General features: G+C 43.4%; 1 protein-coding gene across 1 annotated transcript in view; it reads left to right on the top strand.

Moving 5' to 3' along the window:
- LOC104274727 (neurogenic locus notch homolog protein 2-like) overlaps positions 1 to 23,985 on the top strand; it is a gene marked incomplete at both ends in the record, with an annotated part of 24,847 nt that extends 862 nt beyond the window's left edge. Inside the window, 14 exons of the mRNA XM_009870440.1 lie at positions 2,318 to 2,546; positions 4,956 to 5,157; positions 7,682 to 7,835; positions 8,781 to 8,965; positions 9,779 to 9,911; positions 11,956 to 12,201; positions 14,187 to 14,299; positions 14,883 to 15,412; positions 16,167 to 16,511; positions 16,745 to 16,887; positions 17,740 to 17,950; positions 18,559 to 18,655; positions 19,132 to 19,300; positions 23,684 to 23,985. Coding sequence (XP_009868742.1) covers positions 2,318 to 2,546; positions 4,956 to 5,157; positions 7,682 to 7,835; positions 8,781 to 8,965; positions 9,779 to 9,911; positions 11,956 to 12,201; positions 14,187 to 14,299; positions 14,883 to 15,412; positions 16,167 to 16,511; positions 16,745 to 16,887; positions 17,740 to 17,950; positions 18,559 to 18,655; positions 19,132 to 19,300; positions 23,684 to 23,985 — 3,059 coding nt within the window. The remainder of the gene's footprint in view (positions 1 to 2,317; positions 2,547 to 4,955; positions 5,158 to 7,681; positions 7,836 to 8,780; positions 8,966 to 9,778; positions 9,912 to 11,955; positions 12,202 to 14,186; positions 14,300 to 14,882; positions 15,413 to 16,166; positions 16,512 to 16,744; positions 16,888 to 17,739; positions 17,951 to 18,558; positions 18,656 to 19,131; positions 19,301 to 23,683) is intronic.
- Positions 23,986 to 24,027: the final 42 nt, after the last annotated feature.

Raw genomic sequence — 24,027 nt, 5'->3', positions numbered from 1 at the left:
GAAAGAGTGGGTCCTGTTGCTCTTCCAGTTAATCTGTATTTGAAAGCAAATTAAAGTAGCAGGACGGCCCTCGGTTCTGGCTAGGTATCAGTTGCAGGAGGATAGCCCATACACTGCTGAGTACTGGAACTGTTTAAACTACAAGAAAGCCCTTGACACTGCTGTTTACAAGGGAAACCAAATACATAGTGACTTCTTTTTCTTGCTGGGCAAATATCTGTATCATGACCAGATGAAATCAGAGTCTCCTGAGAAGCGTCATGTGTTTAAAAGTTCATCTGTTACTATTTGAAAAGTGCTTTATCAAACCTTGGAGGATTGCACAATGTTGTCATTTTTTAGTTGACTGGCTCTTAAAAAAAAACCCACAAAGAACCCCGAACTTCTATTTTGTATTAGAATAGCTTAAAAGCATTAAAGACTTTAGGTCTGAATTTAGAGAGTTGTGTTTTGCATTGAAAAAAATTTAAATTTGTGACTGATGTAGAGAAGGAACCAAACAAGTCTATTAGCAAAAGTTACTGTGGGAGACCCCAAAGCAGTGCTGCTGAAAGAACTTCTAAGACATCTGGCTCAGCCTGAGCTTTTGATTGCTTCTTTCTGAGAAACAGGTACAGAACAAAAAATGTCACGGTGCATTGACCCGGAGCTTAGCTTACTGAAGCCAGCAAAATTATTGCTTGTCCTGTTAGTTTTTATGTGGGTGTCTGAAGATAAAAATGTTTTTAAAGTCTTCATCTTTCGCTCTTGAACGGCTGGGAAATCTCTCTCTAATTCCTAAGTGTTCTGAGAGCTGTGAGATTCCTCCCCTGGTGTCTGTTAGGCAGCACACCCATGAGGTTGAAGAATGTTAGATTACTGCTACAGCTGATTTCATTTAGCATAACAAAAACCTTCCATGGCTTGAGCCAAGTGTCTTTAATCTGTGAAGCAAACAAACCCTCCAACGACAAGAACTGATTGAAAAGCTGATATTCGAGTCTCCTTTTTCTGTCAGTAAATGTGTGGCACAGAAAATTAATGCGCAGCTTTTGGCTTCAGTCATAGGTGGCTGACTGCCAGAGACACAACAGTTTATAGCTGTCAGGGGTCTCATTTCGAATATGCTTTTTCTCTGCAGTAGTCAGATGACCTTTAAATGGATGCAGGTGTGTGTCTCAACACAAATTTTTATCATGTGAGCATATTTCTCAGTCAATAAATGAGCTTTAATTACCTTTCACGTCTGTTTTCTTCATCTGCCAGTGAACAGAATGATCTTGTACTTATTTTGAACTGCAGATTTTTGGTGGAGTCTATTTACACTTTCAAGTTTGTATTTTAGTAGTACTTAAAGATAGTCATAATAAAAAAGACCGTACTCTGTAACCTTTTTTTTCCATCGCCCTTCCTGTCTCCCCTTTTCCTCCCCCCTCCCAGTTTCCCTCCGTGACCTAGGCTTTTGGTCTAGGGAATGCAGAATAGAAAAGGAATCTGGCTTCAGAGGCAGTATCCAACGGAGGAATGTGGGTCTTAAATCCAAAAATGAAAGGAGCAAAACAGGAAGAGATGACTGAACAGCAGAGATTTCAGGCAGATTGGTACTTGTGGAAATAGAAGAAATATGGTAGTAGGTGGTGGCTTAGACCAAAGAATGATGATACACAAGTATCAAGACCATGGTAGGGATAAAGAAAATTCCAACACATGTGGAGGTCAGGAGAATCCAAGGTAGTGTATGACTTTGTGAGCTTTTCTGCCAGCCTTTCCACAACTGGCCTTTTATACTGGGAAAAATCCTAAGCGCTCAGTAACATGTAAATGCTCGTATATATATATATATATACACTCACACAGATACGCATTTCATTTGACTGGACTGCTTTCATGCTTAAAATTGAGCACACAAGTTCTCTCGTGTGTTGAGCATTGTCTGGAAAAGAAAGAACAAGCTGACTTCTCTTGTGAATAAGGCTTGGTCAGGAAGAGGAAACAGTTGCTCTGCTGTTTGTGTTGTCTTTATTAGCAGGCATTTGTCAAAAAAGCAGAAGCTGAATTTTAAACCGAGACTTTGGGTCTAGTTTTGTTGGTTTGGGTTGAACAAATCCCAACAGAGAAAACTTGAGGCCCTGAAGCTTGGTCTTGTTCCACACCTTTTGTGTATTTGTTATTGATAATGCTTTGCAATTAACTCTTCCATAAAGTGACTCAGAAAAATGTGTGGGTATTCTGTCACACTCTGGGCCATGGGATACTTTCTTTGCCTAAAAGCTACTACTCCTGGCCTGGCCTTTGACTGTTACCCATTTTAACCCTCACGGTAATGCTTCTGTTTTAGATCCCTGTCAGAACGGAGCTTCGTGTGTGGATGGCATAAACTCTTTCTCATGCATCTGCCTACCTGGATTTCATGGAGATAAATGTCAAACAGATACCAATGAATGCCTGAGTGAGCCGTGCAGGAATGGAGGCACCTGCACCCACTACGTCAACAGCTACACGTGCAAGTGTCAGCCTGGGTTTGAGGGAACCAACTGCGAGAACAACATCGATGAGTGCACCGAGAGGTGAGATAGCCTTGCTGCACTGACGACCCACGCAATGTGTGCTCGTGCCTGGACCTCAGTCCAGCTCAGAAGTAGTTTTTAACAATGAGGATCTGGTTTCCTGCCTTTTTGTCACCAAGACAAACTTGGGATTCATGCAAGAGAAACGTACTTGCCTTGTGCAGGACGCCAGCTGAAAGGTGGTTGCCTGTCAGAGTTGGTCTTCAGTTGACATGGCTACTTACAGGCTCAGTCTATTATAGGAGGAATATGACAGTGTTTAACAAATATTAAAACAGTAATAGATGCTAACTTATTAAAACATATTTTATATTTTTATAAGACCATTCTCATATCAGCAGGAGAAAGTAATTGATTAATTATGAATAGTTGCTGTGCTGAGAAATACAAAAGCTGCAGAAACAGAAGCGATGACTGACTTAGGCAGGAAAAATAAATTAGTCCTGAGTTATTGTCAGCAAATAATAAGAAGAAGCAACCAGGAGGAATGGTAAGTCTACAAATTCTGTACTGGAAAGCTTTAATTGTCAGAGATCTTTTAATGCTTCCAAATTGGATGTGGCTTAGGAGTGTTGAGGTAAAATTTGAGGTTCTTCTAAAGGGACAGGTGTGGAACTGAGTTAAAATGCTCAGCAGCTTGTCCTTATAAAAATGATTCACTTGGTAGTTTTAAAAGCTCTTTCAGAGTTAACCCTGAGTATCCATCATCTGCCTGCATATATATTTTAAGCGTTCTTGGGATTGATGTAAGTAACTTCAGATTCTCAAAACAGTTTATAATAAAGATCGAAATGTTAAAAAACAAATACAAAAATAGTCTGTTCTAGTCTAGTTACCAGAAACACATCAGGTTCCTAAATGCAAAGCTCTTGATATTCCCATGCATTTTCTGCACACAAAGAAAAGATATTTCTTACCTTTTATAAAATTGCATTTGTGGGGGAGGAAGTATTTTAGCATCTTTTGCTTAAGAACAGGATTGTGTCACTGATGAGGGTGTGTTTATTTTGCACAACAGTTGTTTAATCAAGTATATTGGCAGCCTTAGCAGAGTGCCTGGTTCTTCCTTGAGGTTCATCCTGTTTTTGTTATCAGTCAGGATAGAAACCAGTTTTGCAGGTATGAATGAAGGACGAGCAATTTTCAACGCTCTGCCAGGCTAAACCAGTCACGCCTTCACAACCAAAATTACTAAGCTGTACTTAAGAGCGCCGCGATGGTTGGCTAATTTGAATTTGATTCAAATAATTCTTCCGTGTCTTGGGTGAGAAGCCACCTATGAGGGAGTGCCGTCTTCTTTTGGAGATGGGTGCTTGATTTCAGTGAAATATGTGAAGTGATTGACAGTTCCGCTGTCCTCTTTGTTTTGCCGCGAGTGTAAGCAGCAGTTTCTGCTCTCTGTAAAACAGAACTCGGTCCACAGGGCAGAGGAACATCTCTGATAAATAGGCAGACATCTCTACTGTGGAGACAGTCAGGATTTAGATACTTAAAACTTGCACTGAAGTTCAAGGATGAGAGTCAGGGGCTTCTCTTTTGGAAGTACCCTTTGACGTGCACAGAGCAGGTAACAAGTGTGAATTCGTTCTGTGCACTTTATCGAGCTGATTATCTCGAGTCTGATCTCGGGTTATTTTCAGAGGAGCAGGAGTTTTCCTGGCAGGCGTTTCTTTAGAAGGAAAAAGGAGTCAACTTTGCATGAGGCATCACTTCTCCTAACTTTCCCAGTCACTTCTCTGTAGGACACCTAATCTGGCAGAATTTCCTATGATCAGAAGATTGGGGGAAGGGGATAATTCCTTTGATCTGAATTCTGCCAGGGCATGTCAAGGACTTAAGGTTCTCATGAGAAGAGGAGGAAAGGATTTAACAATACCAATACTTTCACCTAATTTCAATGAAGAACATTCTTGTGTTTTGCATGTTATATGAACTTTTTCCTTGAGAAAATGTACCTGTGATTCCTTTGAAGTTTAGGGTTTTTTTGTTTTTTTATTAAAAAGGCGAATTGCTTTGCTTCTCATAATTTGCAGCACAATTGTAATTTGTAATAAAATTTGTGTAAAATTTTATCAATTTGAGCAAGCCGCATGCCTGCCTGGCACAATACTATTTGTGGTCACATTGAGGCTGGGAAGATTTCGTTAAATAAGTTACCGGCATCACTAATGACTCATTGAAGCCTTGCTTTGCTTTCTTCACCTGCCAAGGTAAAAACAGCGACCTGGAGGGGGTGAGCTGAGTGCCCTTGGATTGCTGTTACCTGATTTGTGCTTCTTTAGCAGGAACTTAGCAGTGGTCAGGAGATCCTGTAACCTGGTTTTTTCTCTCTAATTTTGGCGATATTTCCGTTCTGCGTGAGCTAATTGTGTTTTGTCTCCGATTCCCTTTGCTCTCCCTCTCTTGCAGCTCCTGTTTCAATGGAGGTACTTGCGTGGATGGGATCAATTCCTTTACTTGCCAGTGCCCGGTGGGGTTCACGGGACCCTTCTGCCTCACAGAAATCAACGAGTGCGATTCACATCCTTGCCTGAACAAAGGCTCCTGCGTGGACAGCCTGGGCACATACCGATGTATCTGTCCTTTGGGTTATACCGGGAAGAACTGTCAGGTGGGTGACGTTTTCCTTTTGCCTGCTTTGCGCAAGGTGCTGGTGTTTGAACTGTCCAACAGCAGAACCGAACCAGCTTGGATGTGAGGTCCCAAATGTGGCAAAGCTGTTTTTTCTTCAGTTGTGGTAAGAGGTGGTTGGCCCGTTTCCTTAGGGAAAAAAAAAGTGCAGCGCTGTCTGACACAGCGGGTGCCCCGATTCAAAACTTGGGAAATCCAGAGTATTTGCAAGGAGGAGAAAAATGCTTCGTTCTTTATAAGGATAGGTATGTTTAGAACTTTCGAGATGAGTTTTCTTATTAAATGAAAACCAGCTGTTAGCTTTGAAAATGGCTGCGTTTCATTTGAAACATTAAATTGTCCTGATGGGAAGCACAAAACAACAGTCACTGTATCAGTCTTGATTAGTAGGACCTTGATTTAACTAGTTTATTTTGTTTACAGTGAGATGTCATTGGGTTGATTGGAGATTTGTTGGTTTTTTTCCCATAAAAAGTCGGCAAATGTTTTGGGGCAGTAACTGAATGATTGTACTGTTCACAACAGCAGTAAAAATCTTTACTGCAAGCCTTACTTTCAGACTTAAGTTCAGGCAATTTACCGTTTCCAACCGTTGAGCACAGGAGCTGCAAACGTGTACTGTCATTGACTGACTAGTACCTATTAAAAACTTTGAACTTGGCATATCGCAGTGGAAACGGGATGCCGATTTAATTTTTCAAATCAGATTTTTTTCTTTTTATTCTGTGCTTACCAAAACAGCAAGGATGACTTGAGACTATTCCTGGCTTTAGAACAGTAAACACTATTTTGGCTTCCTTCAGAAGCAGTCTGAGTGCTGCCATTTAAAAAAATTTTCTTAAACTACAGGAGAACACTACAGGTTTTTAAGAACTTTCTCTCGTGCCAATGTGCTTTTGTAAAGCAGTGGGCGTTAGAAGCAGCATTTTAGTGGCAGTGGGGGAGGTGCTTTTTCAGAAGTATGTTGCTAGACATTAAATGGTCAGATCTGCTTCTAGGTATTGCTAATGGAGGAAGTGAATGCAAAGTAATGAAGTGATATAAAAAAGCAACCCCTCTGCTACCCTAATTAGGCATTCTGGGCACACCACTTAAACCTCATTGGGAGAATTAGCATTGAGAGTGATCGTAAAAAGTGCTGTGAAGTTCAGTAGTTCCTCTTCTGTTTGCTTTGTTTTTTACTTGAGAGAAGGATTCACGTTCCTGTTCCCAAATTAAATTTGTGGATTCTCAGAAAGTCTGCTTTATGTTCTGAGAAGCTCGGTCATAAGGTATTACTTATTTTATACAACAAATAAGAACTTTCTACAATTTTAAATACTATTCAAAGCTGTTTTGGAGAGATTTATAGGTTACAACTGCACTGTAGTTCTTGTGTTAGTGGTAAACTGGCCTGACCTAATTAGCAAAGCTAAATAAGCAGTGTAAAATCAGACAATGATTCATAAGTTATAGAATTTGCATGTAAAACAGTCACCTACTCATTACAAATGCAGAAGCAAGAGGCTTGGTGTTTTTCTTCTTCACGCTCAACTACATGTGATAAAAACTTAATTCCAAGTTTCTTTTTGGTTGCTGTGAAAGCACAGACTTTTCTGCTTTAATCTTTGTGAGGAGACAGTTTGCATCTGAAAAGCAGAACTTTCTGCAACTGGAATTGCAATTTACAGCCAAAATTCAGTACTACGCGCTTTAAAAACCTCATCCTTCCCTCAGGTCAGCTTGAAATCAATCAGATAGTTATATTTCTTTGAAGACTTAAGTGCTCAAGAAGGAAATGATGGTTAGTGGCTGGTTTATATTAGGTCAGACAGTTATGTTGGGTCCTCACTCCGCTTTCATGTGGTGGTTTACTGAGTTTTAGTCTCTTTCTTTGGAAACTTTTTTTGCATAAGAAATCAAGAAAAACAGTCTACTTCAGCCCATCTTCAGTTCATAAAGCAGTTTCAGGGTTTCAGTTGAATCTCAGAAGACAGGAGGATTCAGAAAAAACATACTAGGGTGAATGGGGCCAAAAGTAGGTATGGTGAGCTAATGACAAAAAGGAAAAGGAATGATCAAAATGGGGAACACATCTCTCATTGGCAAAAAGTGGTAAAAATACGTGGAGTTTGGGAGAAGAAAGGATACCTGAGACTGCTGATAGCTGGAAACCTCCTACTAATGTGGAACTAGAAGGCAAGTCTAAGATAAAACTGATTTTTTTCAAACCCAGCCAGCCAAAGATCCCTCTGCATAGCTAAGTGTGAGGATCATCTTATTCTTGAAATGATGCTGCCGTCTGGGGTTTACATCGCTCTACATCTGTGCTTTCCTAGGCATATGGGCTCTTGAGAGTGTTACTGAAGCACCTGACTTGGAAAATACTGTCCGTTTCTTTCCAGTGCCCCATGAAACCAGTTGTGCAGAGCTTCCTTTCTTTGCTTCTTGAGCTTTTGCTCCCAGTAGCATTTTCTTCCTGCACTTGCCATGACTCATATTGGTTTGGTTTTGTTTCTCTCCAGGCACTTATGGATCTGTGCAGCAAGTCTCCCTGTAAAAATAAAGGCACGTGTGTCCAGAGTGGAGCCCAGACTCGATGCGTCTGTCCGTCTGGCTGGACTGGTGCTTACTGCGATGTGCCCAATGTCTCGTGTCAAGTGGCGGCTTCACAAAGGGGTAAATAAGCATCATCTCTGCTTTAACCAAGAATGTTTCCCCATGCATCAGTAAGCTGCGCCTCGTTTACCCATATCCCTATGAACACAGCATGCTTTGGAAGTCCCAGAGATCTTTGCCTCTAGGTGGTTGATCACGATCGCTTCTAGGCTAAAACCCCCTCTGCAAGGTTGTGCTTGGGAGCCAAGGCTCCCTTTATTCTCCCTGACGTAAAAAGCTAGCCTCTACCATAAAAATATTAGAAAAGAAGAATTAAATGGTTTATGAAGTCTTTGGTAGTGCTGTTTTATGTAAACTGCCTTTTTGGAAAATGCATTGGCTATTAGTGCCTTTCTGCTGAATCCCGGGCAGGCCAGGTTTAAGACCTGTCATCTTTGTACAAGAAAGGCAATTTGTAATTCACGATCTCTGTGTTTTCACAGAGAATACTGGCTACTGAGTGCACTATTTAGCTGTATAGGTAATACCATGGCCCCTAAAGTAGTAATTTCCTGGTTCGCATGATATATGTATAGAAGATTTGGTTTGCAAGTGAATTTCTTCCTGAAAGGTGGCTTGTAGCTCAGGCTGATAGACAATATTCTGCTGTTTTCAGTCCAGGAAATCCAAACGAGGTGATTCAGTGACAAAGCTCCCATACCCTTTGCAGACATTCTAGGTAGAAACATTGAACTTCTATACTGCAGCAGTAGTACTTCAGGCGTGTATTCACCAGCCAGTGATAAAATAACAGCAATACAAACACTTCAGGCCAGTGTCGATGCTAATGATCCACAGGGAACAGAGCAGTGACTTCATTTGGAAGCCCGTTGTGGTTCTGACCCACTGTAACTTTATTTTTAAGTTTGAGCTTTTCAGTTTGTTGAGTCTAGCTGTAGTCTTTGCTGACTGAGCTACCAGCACTGTGTGTTTTGCACCTCTGCTCACTTCATTTAACTTTTTCAGGAGTTGCTGTGGACAAGCTGTGCCAACACTCTGGTCACTGCCTTAATGTTGGGAACACACACCACTGTCAGTGCCAGGTGGGTTACACGGGCAGTTACTGTGAGGTGCAACTGGACGAGTGCGACTCCAGCCCTTGCCAGAACGGTGCTACCTGCCGGGATCACCTGGCTGGATACCAGTGTGAGGTAACGCATCATGGCTTGGTGGGGAGAGGTCTAACTATTTAGAGTGTTGTAATGCCAAGGAGTCAAAAGAAATCAGAAACGCGTGCAAGTTGTAGAATAGCTTCAAACAGGGCATAAAAGCAACCTGCACCTGGAAGGAATTTTTAATTTACCTGTGGCAGAAGCAGTGCTCCGAAGAGGTTTTTAAGAGTGCATTAGAGGTGCAATTGTGAGGAGGTGGGGTAGATGGGTATTTGAACTCCTGGCTTCTTTGGAGACAGAACTCTTTTCTTGGAAGTTGTTTTTTTTTCCCCAAAGTGTGGTTTATATTAAAATATATGCAGAATGCATTAAAGAAATGTTGTATTCTCCCTACTGGATGGGCACAGTTAGGATGGGAGATGCCTTCCACTGCTTTGTTTGCTATAGCAAATGCAGAGAGCAGTGTAGACCATGAGATTATGGTGTAATCAACCTCCTTAAGCTTTTCAGAATGGAAAGCTCGTGCCCAGAAGGAAGGATGAGTTTTATATAAACCTTAAATTAGAACGATCAAGTCAGTCTCGGTGCTAAAAGGCATCAGGATATGATTGCTATATTTTGCAGGAATTAAGTCACCGAAATTCAGACGTGCTGTTGAGTAGTCACACGGTCAGGTTGTGTGCTTAAGCTGGCTGGCTGCACAGCCCTTGAAATCACTTGCCGTTGAATAGCTACAAAAGCAGTTGTAATCTGTCCTGCTGAGGGCTCGTTTCGTCTGCGTTAGCCTTTCTCACGTGTCTCCTAATGTATCTGCTAGGAGAAGATTATTCACACTTCTTTTTCTACTGGTAGTGCGTGCCTGGATACCAGGGTGTCAACTGCGAATATGAAGTGGATGAGTGCCAGTTTCAGCCCTGCCAGAACGGAGGGACGTGTATAGACCTTGTCAATCATTTCAAGTGCTCCTGTCCACCAGGAACTCGGGGTATGGACTCAGCCTTTTAAGTGAATGTTACAAGAGTGAATTTTCCTTTCTGGCTACTGGTTTCATGATGCAGAATCTAAAGGGAATGCATTATTTTCTTTGAAGAATGTTCCCAAAGTGCGCTTAATCCCTTGAGATACATATTTTCCCTTTAAAAATAAATGCTGGGGTTTTTTTTTTCTTTTTTCTTCTTTTAAAGGAATAGGTCATGACAGTGCCCTTTTGGAATGTATGACCCATCTTTAGCAATGGGGCTGGGTGAGATTACTGTTAAGGTCTCTCCCAACCCTGTCTATTTTAATATATTCAAAGGGGTTTTTGGCTAAGATGCTATGAAATATATGGAAAACTCGCTTAATTCTTGCATAATTTCCAGTAGCCTTTACTTGTTTAAATTTTGGCCCTGCATTGTCCTCTGTCTTGGAGTCTTCTGTGGAAAAGAAGTTTAGTGCCTGTGGGCTAACTTAAATTATTTCAGCAAATTTGAGCTGTTTTATTAAAAGCTCTTTTTAAAAAAAAAAAAAAAATCCACAATTGCATAATGATGGCTTTCAGTGAGTATGATTCCACAGCCTGTTTAACATCATATTTCTTAAAACCTAACCTTCCATTTCCCTGCTATATCTGACCTGATGGTTCTGACTCCTACCTTTGAAAGTATTCAGGATTGTACATTTTAACCCATCGGTGAATGCTTTCTCATTTGACTTTCCTTAGTTCACTTCAGTTCAAGATTTTACATTCCTCTAAACCTTTTCTTTCCGAAGTGTGTCATCTCAGTGCAAGCAAAATCTCCAGATTTGTATCAGATAGAACTAAATTCTTGGGTCATAAAGTAATTTTAAGTAAAACTATAAAATAATTAATATATTTGCTTCCTACCTATGTGCATTACCAGTTCAGTCCCTTTAGTGTGGCTGTCAGCACAACTCCTCAGTCTAGATGAGTGTTAATTTAATTGTAAATCATTACATTAGCAAATTTTCATATATTATTCTTAATTCATTCCTCCAATTTTCTTTTTTTTTAAAAAAAGTTGCTTCTTATGTCTCTACGTCCAAGTGTGTATTTATCTACCAGTTTCTACGTTGCCAGAATTTGTGTTGTACTGAAGCCTGTCCTCCTTCAAGAGAGGTTCTGAATGCATTGCTTTAAATTCTTTGGTCTGTATTTGTTGAGATTAATTACTTTTTGGATGTGACTTCTTTTTTCTTTTTTTTTGCAAATGGAAGGAATTAAAGAAGATTATTACAATTCCTTAGAATATTAAGACTTAGCTTTTGTCCCTGGCCCGATTTGAAATTAGTATCTTACTGATGCCAGTGTAAGCATCCTCCAAGCTTACGTGAATGACTTTACATGCTCTAGATGAATCAACTCTATTAACAGGAAAAATTACTTGCTCGGCTTACCCGCTCTGTCCCAGTTGACTTGTTACATGGGTGAAGGCAGGAGCAGTACCCGACATTGTCTCTTGAACGGAAACCCTGTAGGGAGAGGAAGAAACTGCCCTCCCTAACTGGTGTTGAGAGTTTACCGTTGGACCCCAGCAATCAGACTGCAGGAACGGCATGCTGGACAGGGATCTGTGTTTCATCACGGTTGCTTTTCTTGTTGATTTGTTGTCGCTTGTTTTAACGTCGCTGCAAATGCTATTTGCTGAGTTTCGGGGTTACCACCAAGTTAAATGAATGGTGAGAGGTTTGCAGCCTTGCAAGGGCAGCACAGGGCTCTCCAGCTATATTCAGTCACAGGGCTAAATTGGTTTTGTGGTTTTAATTATGCCCTTAATTTAAGTTAAGCAGGGAAGCTGCTAAATACCAGTATGACCTACCATTGAGAACAGCCTGGATCTAAAACACATGCTCCCTAGATCTGCTCCAAGGCTGGCTCTGAGCACGGGGTATGGATTGCGTTACGCTGGGATCTTTACTTATTTATATCTGGGACTGCATGTGACGTGGTCTTAGAACTTGATGAGCAGTGTAGGAAATGAGACCGTGACACCATATCCTCAAACTGTTTCTTTTTACCATCTTGACAGGCCGTTTCTGTGAGGAGAACGTTGATGATTGTGTCTCGGACTCAGGAGTACCCCGCTGCTTTAACGGAGGGCAGTGCATTGACCAGATCGGGGGCTACAGCTGCATTTGTCTCCCGGGCTTTGCAGGCGAGCGATGCGAGGGAGATATCAACGAATGCCTCTCTAATCCTTGTAACCCTCGTGGTAGTCTGGACTGTGTTCAGCTGATAAATGATTATACATGCATCTGTCGTAGTGCTTTTACTGGTGAGTTGTCGTAAACATGTGTCCAATTTCAGAGTAATATCTTAAAAAATGGTCATTCTTTCCCTTTCTGGCAGTCACATTATGTAGTCGCTTCCCTTTACAATATCTAGTTGTTTCTCTACGCCATGTCTCAGCTTTTAAACCAATCTTTCTTTTAAACCTTCGAAGAAATTTGGCTTCCAGAACTGTCTGAGACAAAGGAATCTCCTGAGACACTTGGCTGCCAGGATTTATTTTCTGTGGTACTTCTCTCCTTCGTAATTTCACATGTCTAGTATTGGAAGTGTAACTGTTCGCATGTCAGCTTCTCCGTGGTTTTTCCTTTTGCAAAGCGGCATATAAATTTTCTCTATAAATCAGTGTCATGGTATCCATAATTAGCTGTGGACTCCTTTTCTACTCCTCACTCTCTTTCTTCCTTACTTTGGTGACGTGGTCAGGATGGAATACTCTACAGACAGACTGTACATTCCTAGCTTAGTGACGTGATCCTTCCACAATCCAACTCTGAAGTTTGCAAAAATTTCACACTGTGCAAACTTGTGTCTCACTCTCTCTAGATTTCTTCTTTGTTAGTATTGCTGCTATTCTGCTTTCTGCCTCCCACTGGGCATAAGTTTGGGCTAACAGTCTCCAGATGTGCCTTAACTTTCAGCTTTCCAGTTTCCGTGTCAGTTTAACTTCTTATATGTTCAGTTTCCACCCATTAAAACCTTTCACTTTCTCTACCAGAGAAGTTCTCTGTATGCTCTACCAGTAGTTTTTACTCTTTTTTTTTTTCCTTAAAATTTAAAGATGCTGTGATTTTTTTTCCCCTAAATTTGAGGTTGTCAGATTCAAAGAAATCAAAGACATACATTATGGAATTCATGCAATAGTTTTAAATGTGTTACCTAGACTGACAAAACAAGCTCCTAAAAGAGCGACATATGAGGGACGCGGAGCCAGACTAGCTAGTGGGACACCAGTGCAGGTCCTCAAATAGGTTTATGTTTAAGCCCATCTGTTAAGTTTGCTTTTATGAATTACACTTTCTGTTGCTTTTGGCTCTCATGGAAAGGTTGCTCTAACTTGCAGTGTGGGGAGTGCAGACATCCTGCACCCTCAGAGGAGCAGGGAGAGAATGGCTGTGTCTCAGACATGAAATCCGTCTGGCACAGAGGGGGAGCGTGCTTCTTCCTCTAGCTGTTCGTCCTCTGCGCGTTCCACATCGACCCTTTCTGCCTGGGAGGGTACGGAGTGGCTTTGTGGCGGTTTGTGACTGAGAGGATGCCAGAACTCCGTGGGCCGTCGTGCCCTGTCTGCTCCTGTCTGCGAGCAGCCAGTCTTGGCTGCACATGTGTGGAGACTTCTATTTATGTTTTCCTAGGGGGTCCAAGTCATGCTTAGGTCATCCTCAACTTCTTAAAGCCTGGTGTCAGAGTTTCACTCCGGGAGCTGCTGCAAATGCTAGTCAGTGCATTAAGACATCTGTCTGGCTGATCTGTCTGAGGAGAGTCTGCTTGCTTGTCCAGTTCACTTACGTTACGTTTGGTCCTGAGGGTCGATCATTCAAAGTTAGAGTGTGATTTGCCTTTGGATTTATTGAGCATCTCCCCAAAAGTAAAGAAGTTCTTAGGAACCCCCAAATTGATATCGTACAGCACCTTCAGCCTCTGTGCCTGACTGGCTGGGGGGGGCAAAAACAGCAAATTCTGTCATCATGCTGGGTTGCGTGCTGGGTTCCTGAGGAGGCAGACAAGGTGGGCTGTCTCTAAATACACCTTGTGGATTCGGGGGTTGTGCCTTGCGCTATCACTACTTAAGCAGCTGCGTAGGCAGCGTGTGTTATCTGGAGAGATGTTCCCTACCTGTTTCAAGGGGAAGATCTCACAGGAGCGTTGGGCTCAATGGCAGTTAATGGGAGTGTTTTGCTTTACGACAGCTTTTGATACGCACACACACACATTTCTCTGCTCTCTTCTCCCCTTGTGTCTGCATCTCAGGTCGTCACTGTGAGAGCGTGATAGATGTGTGTCCCCGGAAGCCTTGTCAGAACGGAGGGAGCTGTGCTGTTGCCAGCAATATGCCAGATGGGTTCATCTGCCAGTGTCCTCCGGTAAGCACCCTACTCTGAAACTGGATTTCCAGCCTCAGCTGTATAGAGTTCTCTGTCTACAGTATTATTAGTTTCACGAGTGCACTGTAGGTGAAGATTGTATTTTCTGTACTACTTGCAAAGCTGTGTCCTTGGTTGCTCTTTACCCACATCCTTTAGTTTATCTACTTAGCTGGGAAGCCCTGGGCTGCGAGGTGCCCTAGGAGAGTGATGCTGCCTGTTGTTACCCCAGACAATTCTGCTGTTGAGGCAGGATAGCTGACTCTTCCGTCTTAAGCCTAATTTTAAATTTCAGCAATTTCTTTGCTGTCCCGTGTTCTCTGCGCTGACTGTAAGCTTCCTATTGTTCATGACTCCTCTAAGTCCCATTTCAAAATGTAACAGAGCTTTGTAAGTTCCTAGTTTATCCTTCAGGCTAGATCCAGAATATCATGGCTCCTACAATGAGGCCAGAGGAATTACAGGGGAGAAAGGGTTTGCATGTGACACCTTGCCTCCAGCCTTGAAGCACTGAAGAATAAGTTTGTGAACTTAATTGTTTTTCTTTTCTTTTTTTCTTTTTATTTCTTTTTGCCCCACATAGGGTTATTCTGGAGCGAAATGTGAGTTCAGCAGCCACAGTACTTGTGGGCAAGTGAAATGCAAGAAGGGGGAGCAGTGCATCCAGACATCTTCTGGTCCTCGGTGCTATTGCCCCAAGCTGTCTGCGGGAGAGGAATGCCAGACAAACACTGGTTGTGCCAGTGCCCCCTGCCAGAATGGTGGAAGCTGCCACCCTCACGCTCAGCCTCCTTACTATTATTGTCAGTGCCCTGCTCACACCCAAGGCAGCCAGTGTGAACAGCCCATAACCTTCAGCCCGGAGCCCCGAGGATGTTTGGATTCCCAGTGTGGGGAAAAAGCGAGAGATGGCTATTGTGATGAAGACTGTAACACTCACGCCTGCCAGTGGGATGGAGGCGACTGCTCCCTGACAATGGAAGATCCTTGGGCCAACTGCTCGTCTTCGTTGCGCTGCTGGATGCTTTTCAATGGACAGTGTGACGAGTTCTGCAACACACCGGAGTGCCTGTTTGACAACTTCGAATGTCAGCAGAGTAGCAAAACATGCAAGTAAGTCTAGATCCCGAGAGCAGTTTTTCTGTGTCACTAATGTATCTCCTGCTAGCCCTTTCGGTAGTTGGTACGCTTCACGTCTGCTGCTCTGACCTCTTCTGTTGTTGGTCGTTGCTCTTGCTGAAAGTTTAGCATCAAGTAGTTTCTGCTGCTTTGTGTACTTTTCGTGCAAAGAAGTTATGGAATTTGTATGCTCTGAACTGAGTTGATAGCCTGAGCAGTGGTAATGGATTAACCTGTGTGATGCACATGCCCTGCTTTCTGTGGAGATTTAACTAGGAGGTGTTTCACCTTGTATACCTCCTCCTGTCCTGAATTTCACTCCATACCAGCAATACATGTATTTTTATCCCAACTGTATTTGCTACCTCTGAATGCATTTTCCAGCTTGTCTGATGACCTGCACTTCTTTCTCTTCAGTTATTTGTGATACGTCTTTGCAGTAATGATTCTCCCTTGGTGAGGCAGGAGGTGTTATAGCCTTATCTCACTAAACAAAATAAGCAGCTCTCTTCCACTGGTACTAGAATTGAGCCACGTATTCTTGGGGTGTTCTGCACTTCCAACTTCTACCCTGCCAGGTTGCAAGCTTGCCCTGGGGTTATATCTCTTCTGCTTACTTTCTGAATATGAGTGTTATTTTACCTCAAGTAATTATGAAGAGTGTAAGGCCTTGGCCCGTAGACTGCGGATAATACTGTACAGAATGCGTGTGTCCTCTGTGCTGCCTGTAACCCTTTCGCTGTTCTAGGTATGACAAGTATTGTGCGGATCACTACGCAGATGGCCGCTGTGACCAGGGCTGTAATAGCGAGGAGTGTGGCTGGGACGGTCTGGACTGTGCTGGTGACAAAGCTGAGAAGCTGGCAGAAGGGACCCTAATCATTGTGGTCTTGATGCCCCCTAACGAGCTGCTGCGTGATGTTCGCAGCTTCTTGCGCACTTTGGGAACTCTCCTGCACACCAATCTGAGAATCAAGCTGGACTCCCAGGGGAACCCCATGGTATTCCCGTACTACGGGGAGAAATCAGCAGCACGGAGTCGGCGATCGCTTGTCATTCGCAAGCACAGAGAACTAGAACAAGAGGTTATTGGGTGAGTGGATATCTTTGTGTTCCCCTGGCCTGGTTATGCTGCTAGCCCTTGCTTGGAGGTGTTTTGGACCTTCTAGGGCAGTAGTCTGGTTTTCACGGGGAAACGTAAGCTATTGCAACTGTCAAATTCAGTGCTGGGGTGTCACAATTAACTTAAAAGGCTGCAGTTTAACCTAGTGCTTTGGCAAAAGCTTCTATGACTGACTTCTGCGCCCTCTTACTGTGTCTCTGCAGCACCAGGGTGTTCCTGGAGATTGACAACCGTCAGTGTGCAGAGGATTCGGAGCAATGCTTTCAGAATACAGAAGCTGCTGCGGCTCTCTTAGCTGCTCAGGCCATCAAGGGCATGTTGCCCTATCCGTTCGTGTCCGTCCAAAGTAAGTAGTTGTAGAGGGAAAATTACACGTGGACAAAGGCAGTCATCAAACTTTGGCTTGCGAAATTCATGCTCAGGTTATTGATCATCATCTTAATATGTCTCACTGTTCAGCATGGTTACTGGAAGATAACTTGTTTGTCCTCACTTACAGAAGTGTGTGTGTGCAATATGCATATTCCACTCTGAGGGGACATGTGGTTAGTAAGGTAGGGCATTTAAGTTCAGAGTCTAGTCAGTTTAATACCTGTAGAAACAATAATCTCTCATCTGCTGTATCAGCATGCCACGCACTGCAGTGATCTTGTCTGCACTAAAAACCAGTCATGTGCTCTAAGCCATGAATTCAGTGAAAAGGTGTCGTTAGAGTGAAAGGGTGGAGTGTGTTCCTCAGTCTACCAGACTCCCCTGGCTATATGTAAACGCTTTGACTTCTGCTCCCCTCTCCCTAAGTGTGAGTCTCAGCTGCAACCTCATACTAGATTGGCAATAACACTATTCCTAGTTGGGTCATGCTCATGCCTTTATGTAGATCAGCTCTCTGCATTGATTCGGGGTGACTGTCTTCAGCCAGCAGGACTCTTGAGGAAAGGAGTAAGATCTTCAGTTCAGCAATCATATACCCTAAAAAATATTTTGAGGAACGAGATCAAGGGAAGCCAGAAAGATAGGATATATGCTTATAACATTGCAGCAGAGCCCTAAACTTCCCCAAACCTTTGCTCTAAATGCACCATAGGATAGACACAATACACTCCTTTAGAGAAGACTCTGAATGAGAAAAGAAAGTATGTAGATGGAAAATTTTTGCTCTACTTTGTTAACCTCATTGTATTTTAACTGGAATTTTCAGGTGAACCTTTGTTACCACCAAAGACCCAGTTGCTTTACCTACTTGCTGTGGCGGCTTTGATCATCCTCTTAATTCTTCTCTTGGGTGTGATGATGGCAAAGCGCAAGCGCAAACATGGTTCACTGTGGCTCCCAGAGGGCTTTATTCTGCGCAGGGATCCCAGTAATCATAAGCGCAGAGAGCCAGTTGGGGAAGATGCTGTTGGACTCAAGTAAGTTTGCATTTAGGACACTGACAACGTGTTTATTAGCGCATTAGAGGATTTTGAGAACATGGCATATCAATCTTTTGTTAAAGGCACTTCATGGCGAAAGCTGCCTTTTAAGCTAGAACTTCTTAAGCTATTTCTGAAAATTTAAATACATTTGTTTTGGACAGAAGAACTTTAATTAACTGTATAAGGTGCTAGTAAGGAATCTGATCTCCTGGTTATGTTGGTATTTCTGACACTGTTTAGTTCACCAGTTGGGTTCTGCTTGCACAATTTCCTCGTGGAGTGGGTGAGACATTTTTAGGTTGATAGGGGACAACAAACTTAATACATCTAGCTCAATGTGTTCAAGACATGACTCAGAAATAACGGAAAGTTTCGAAAGAATCCCTCTTATGCAGTTTTGACTTTCCACTGAATTAACCAGTTTTGTGGTTCTAAATGCATTTAATGCCACTCTTGGCTGTCTGAGATTTCTAATTTCTTGATCCCTATGTTTGCAAGCTACGACCTTGCAAGCATCCCATCCTTGGTCTCTGCAGGCTAGGGTAGTAGCAGTAATAGCACTTGATCAGCCTGCAAAGTCATATGTTCTCCTTGTCTGTTAGAAATCTCTCAGTCCAGATACCAGAGGGTAACCTGGCAGATTCTGGACCAACTGAACACTGGGCAGGTGATGGTGGACCTCAGCCAAAGAGAGCGAAGGTAAGGAGATCCAAGACTTGAATATTGCCTGAAACTGAAAACTGCTGGTGAGGAGAACAACTGCATTAACTTTCAGAGCATGCCTCTTGCTCAAAACCTTTCTTAGCTTAGGGATAAATAAGTAACAATATCCGAGGAGCAAATCCTCAGGTTAGCACTGCCACCATAGGCAAGTAGAGAAAGCAGGAAACTTCTGTTCCAGTGTTCCCTCCCTACCAAAGCCCTGCTTCGTCAAAGGGAAGAGAAGGTTAAGGGTAGTGTAATAAATTGCAGCTCAGGCCTGTTAATATGTGGTGGGAGCGTCAAAGCTGAGAATAAAGCTAAATGGAGATCATCATTAGCTTAAAACAAAACAAAAAAACCCCAAGAACCCAAACCAAAAGAACCCAACAAAACTAAAGAAGCCCCCGAGAACTTTTAATGTCTTTGGTCACTTGATGAGTATTTTGAAGCAACTGCTTATTTCCTGTGCTCAGGCTGAGGATCAAGCCTTGCTCGCGGAAGGCGATGAGCAGATCGATCAGCGCCAGTGGACACAGCAGCACTTGGAGGCAGCCGACGTCTGCGGGAGCACATCACTTGCCCTTACACCACCTCAGGCAGATCAAGAAGTGGATGTTCTGGATGTCAATGTCAGAGGGCCAGGTTGGTACCCTGAGTGTCCATGTGTCCTGCCAGCCAGCCACTGGCCTCCCCGTCTCCGATGGCCGGGACTGCTCGTGTTTAAAAATATGTGGAGTACGCAAGAACACCAGCAGAACTTTTGTGGTCCTTAAGCAAAGCTCATGTACATTCCAGCAAAAAAGGCTGGAGAGATTGGGTCCTGGCCTGTAGCACATGGAATATCATGTAACCAGGACAAAAAGAGTTCACTTAGCAAGCACCACTATGAACTCTACAGCTGTAGGATCTCCTTTGTAACAGTGCATGCCTGAAAGTTACTGTGAGAATGCTGTTGTGGCAAAAGTTTTGAATGCCTAGTTGTGGTAGAAGTAACCCACAGCTTCTCCAGTTGGATCTCTGTAGAGATTCATGGCAGATTTGGCTAAGGAGCAACGTAGCACAGTTTGTGCCTGAGGTATCTTTTATCTGGGATGGGAGCGAGGATGGCTTTTTCCTGAATAAGATGACTTCTGGCAGACAGTATACCCTGATCAGCAGTGTGAGAGACATCTGTGCGAGAACAGAGAGGCAATGCAGCAAGCTGGTTAATGATTTTTTTAAAAAAATTCTTTTTTTTTAATGCACTGATTTGTATCCTCAACTTATGAATTCAGTGAGTTGACAACCGTAACACAACTGTGAACCTTGAAGGAAACTTTTTATATGCACATGTGCACACAGGTGTGTTCTCTTTCTGTCTCAAATGACTGAATGCAGTAAGAATGCTCTGCTGCTTTTTCTAGGTGTAGCACTAAGGCTATGTAACCTGGTAATGGACTGGGTGAGTTGTCTGGTAGTAACTGATTCCTGCAGTAGGAGAGGAGAGAGTTGACCAAGGACTTTATCCTGGTCAGAAAAGCTGCCAGGCATGGCTTTTGTTCGTATGTGCAGAGGTGATTCTGATGATGTTGCTGCGGTTGCTTTTTTATTGCATTTTGTGGGAATATTTCCGTGCAATTTAATGATGACTGGACCCATTCTCTCAGTTCCCTTCTATTGTCTTTTCTGCTCATTGACCCATTAGCTCTCCTAAATGCAAAGCACAGGGAAGGAGGGATTTCTGTGTAACGAGTGTGAGAACATAAACCATGAGTTTCTGCCAAATTTAAGCTTTTCTTTATTTCCCCTATTGAAGCTTCTAGTTGTGTGGCGGGGTAAAAGCTTTCCAAGTGCAGGCAATAACATTCTTAAGACTTCACACTGCTTATTTTCACGTTCGCTCAAAGCTTTGCCCAACAATAGCAATGGAATAATACTGACCTGTGAGTTGCTTTCCTGCCATTCAGATGTAACTGCGAAGCTTGCAGCGGCAAAAGCAAGCAGCTGAGGTACCGTCAGGGGAAGAACTTGCTTAAATAGTCTGAGAAGTGTTGGAATCTTGGTTTATTAAAGAGGAGTAAGATTCCTCACAGTTCATTCATCTACCCTGGCCACCTTCCTCTTCCTTTGCAGGCAGAGGGAAGAAATAGGAACTTCTGAGAGGCAGTTCATCTCTCTCTCAGGCAAAAGTCTCCTGAAAACTAGATGGCTCACGCTCCAGTAATGCTTGGCTGCCCCTCATGGCAGAGGGTGTTGAGGCTGGCTGACTTGGGTGCAGGTGTCTGCACTGGAGCCATCTGAAGCTCTGTGAGGTAGATCCTGGCCACAGGTCCAGGTGGCAGGAGAGAGGAGAGGAAAGTCAAAACACCTCGGTGTACCCATGGGATTGTTCCCTCTCTTAACCCAGCACCTTCTTTGGTCTCTCAAGTTTAGTCTCCTACAGAAGTATTGCACAGAGACTCTGCCTCTGAGTTGGGTTCTCTGCATCCCAGCCTTCAGCGTATTGTGTCTGTATGAGTCCTGTGGTTGTTTCTCTCTGATGAAGTTCTGGCTTTACCATCTCGCCTTTTTCTTTTTTTTTTTTTTACATTTACGCAGGGGTTGTCTTCTTGAAAGACAGCAAACAGAAGAGTTTTTATAAAATGCTGCCATCACTTTTGTCACCCCATGCCGTTCTTTCTCTGTGTCCCCCAGAGCGGTGAGGACATTCTTTTCACTGGAGTTATTGTGAGTGTGTAACCAGGGTAATGCAATTATAGACATAACTGGTAACACCACCTATAATTAAAACTGATTAACTGTCCCTATTATATGCCCCTCTTTTTCAGTTGCTAAAACTTCAGTGGTTCAGACTGTAATTTTCCATGCTGTGTGTCTGCCTCCAGCTGGATCCTCTCGGGTTCTTTTCCAGCTATTTCAGAGAACAAGCTGGAAAGAGGAAAAAAGACATTGTGTCCACGGCTTTTTTTTCTCGTAGTCCATCAAGCACTTAATTGTAATGGTCTAGCTGGATGTGCTTTTTGCTAGCCTCATAAAACTACTCGTGTGTGGCCAACTTAAAAAGCTCTGAAAAGAGCTGCACATACCTGAGAGATCTTTTGGAAAGTGGCGGCTAATTTTTGCAAGGATTTAATGCCGTGTCCCTATAGAGCAACTAGGCATGATCCATCCAGGACAACTGCAGTGGTTGAGCAAGCAAGACTTTTTTCCCAGGGCTGTGGTGCTGGAGAAAAGGAAAGCTCTTTTCTGTGCTCCGTCTCTGCTCTTTTGTCAAGGCAGTATGGAGGGGACCGCAGCCTGACTTGAATACTGAGAAGTATTCATCTGGGACGAGGAAGCAGAGCCAGCAGTCGGAGGGAGAAGCACAAAAGGAGGTAGAGCTTTGGACGACAGGCAGGAGGGCCTGTAGACAAGACTGGATCTTGGAAGTGGACCCAGGACGGTACATCAGCTTCTCTTTCGCCGTCCAACAAAGCCTGAGAAAGGAGCTGGGCGAAAGCCTGTGCGTCCGGTGGTGGTGAGCCACTAGGAGGAGCATGCACCCTGCTCCTCCTGCTGCTGCCACCAGCCTGGCTGGGGAGCAGACCCAGCCTTCCTCTCTGCCCCTGCTCGACACTGTTCTGCGTGGAAAAACGATAGACCCCTGGGAAGTTTTGGAACTGCCCGAAAACAGAGAGTGCCCTGCTTGTCTGTGGAATAAATCAGGCGGTTGGTGAAAGATTGCCTTGAATTTTTGCTGGCGAGCCACGCTGCAGAAGCAAGATGTGTTCACCTTTGTAGAGCACCAGTGGGGTGCTTGGCACAGGGTGGTTCACTCCTGCTGTTGTCTTAGTCCCTCTTACCTCCTAGCTGCCTGTAACGTTTTACAGCAGTAAAGTCAGTAAAAAAGGGTTAACGTCTACAGTTGAAGTCTTTGTATTTAGGTGGTGCATATCTTGTAATGTTTGGAGTCTGCTGAAACTGGAGCACTTAGCATTTGATGGGTTGCTGAAAATACGTGGAGATTTTTTAAATCGTAGTGACACTGTGTCAAGGGATGTACTAACAAGGGTGAAAAATCAGCAGCATGAACTAGTCTTCCTGGACCACGATCTCTGATCAGCGGAGGGAGAGGGGGGTTCATTCAAGGACATTAAGTTAATTCAGAGGTTTGGAGGAACCTTTCTCCTTCCAGTGACAATGCAAGGATCTTGACTGGATGGAAGTGAATTTAGCCTTTGTGAGTGTCCCATCAGTGTGAGTCCAACACTGGAGACTTGTGGAGAGACACCAGCCCAGTATCTCCCAAAACACTTAAACTGGGTGAGGCTGAAGCAGTTTATGTCTGTGGGCAGCCCATGCCGTGGTGGAGTTGAATAATACTGAATTAGATCCTATCCCATGGCCCTGTCCGACATGCTGTGCTTCTGTGAAAGTACAGAATGTGCCTCATGGCTGCCCACGGACATTGTTAAAAGCTGGATGAGGTTGGTTCAGGCACTCGACCTGGGACATTTTTCAGCTTTGAGTCCTTGACTGTCACAACTTCAGGGTCCTTTTAATTAAGACTCTGGTGTGTAACAGATAGGAAGGCTTTTGTCTGCTTTTCACCTCAGGTTAATATCTACAGAATGCCACCAGTAATCAGTGGCTAGTTGTCCAATATTTTTTTGTTGTTCCTTTTCACCAGGTATGTGATTTTTACATCCACGTTGATAGCTATGCTTACTCACATGGAGTCTTTGATTTTTATAGCCATTGCTTCACTCTAGGAATTTAGCGAGCCTTTACAATTTGAGGAATTTTTCCACATCAGCAGCAAACTTTGGTTTGTAATGATCTTATTTATTTGAGAAGTATCTAAGTTCTGTTGGGGTTCCGGTAGGTGTTAAAGTTCTGCTTGGAGTGAAAACAACTTGCTAACTTTGTTGGCCTTATTAAGTGAACGTGTCTGGGTGAAAGTGACTGGAGGGATTGTCTGTACCTCAAGGAGAGAGGATTGTCAGAGGATTTCCTTACCTTGGCTGTCACCATCAGATTACTACAGTGTTATTTATTCTCTTGCAGATGGATGTACTCCACTTATGTTGGCATCTCTGCGTGTGGGCAGCTCCGATATCAGCGAGGATGATGAAGATGCAGAAGATTCTTCAGCAAATATAATAACAGATTTGATATATCAAGGTGCCAACCTGCAGGCCCAAACAGACCGCACCGGGGAGATGGCACTGCACTTAGCAGCCCGTTACTCAAGAGCAGATGCTGCGAAACGTTTGCTGGATGCTGGCGCCGATGCCAATGCACGGGACAACATGGGACGGACTCCCCTGCACGCAGCTGTAGCTGCTGACGCCCAGGGTGTCTTCCAGGTACAGCCACTGAAGAATCCCTTTTTGAGTAGTGTCGTGGTT

This window comes from Apaloderma vittatum, unplaced genomic scaffold, assembly GCF_000703405.1.
Source record: "Apaloderma vittatum isolate BGI_N311 unplaced genomic scaffold, ASM70340v1 scaffold15765, whole genome shotgun sequence".
NCBI lineage: Eukaryota > Metazoa > Chordata > Aves > Trogoniformes > Trogonidae > Apaloderma > Apaloderma vittatum.
This window is presented reverse-complemented; position numbering and strand designations above follow the sequence as displayed.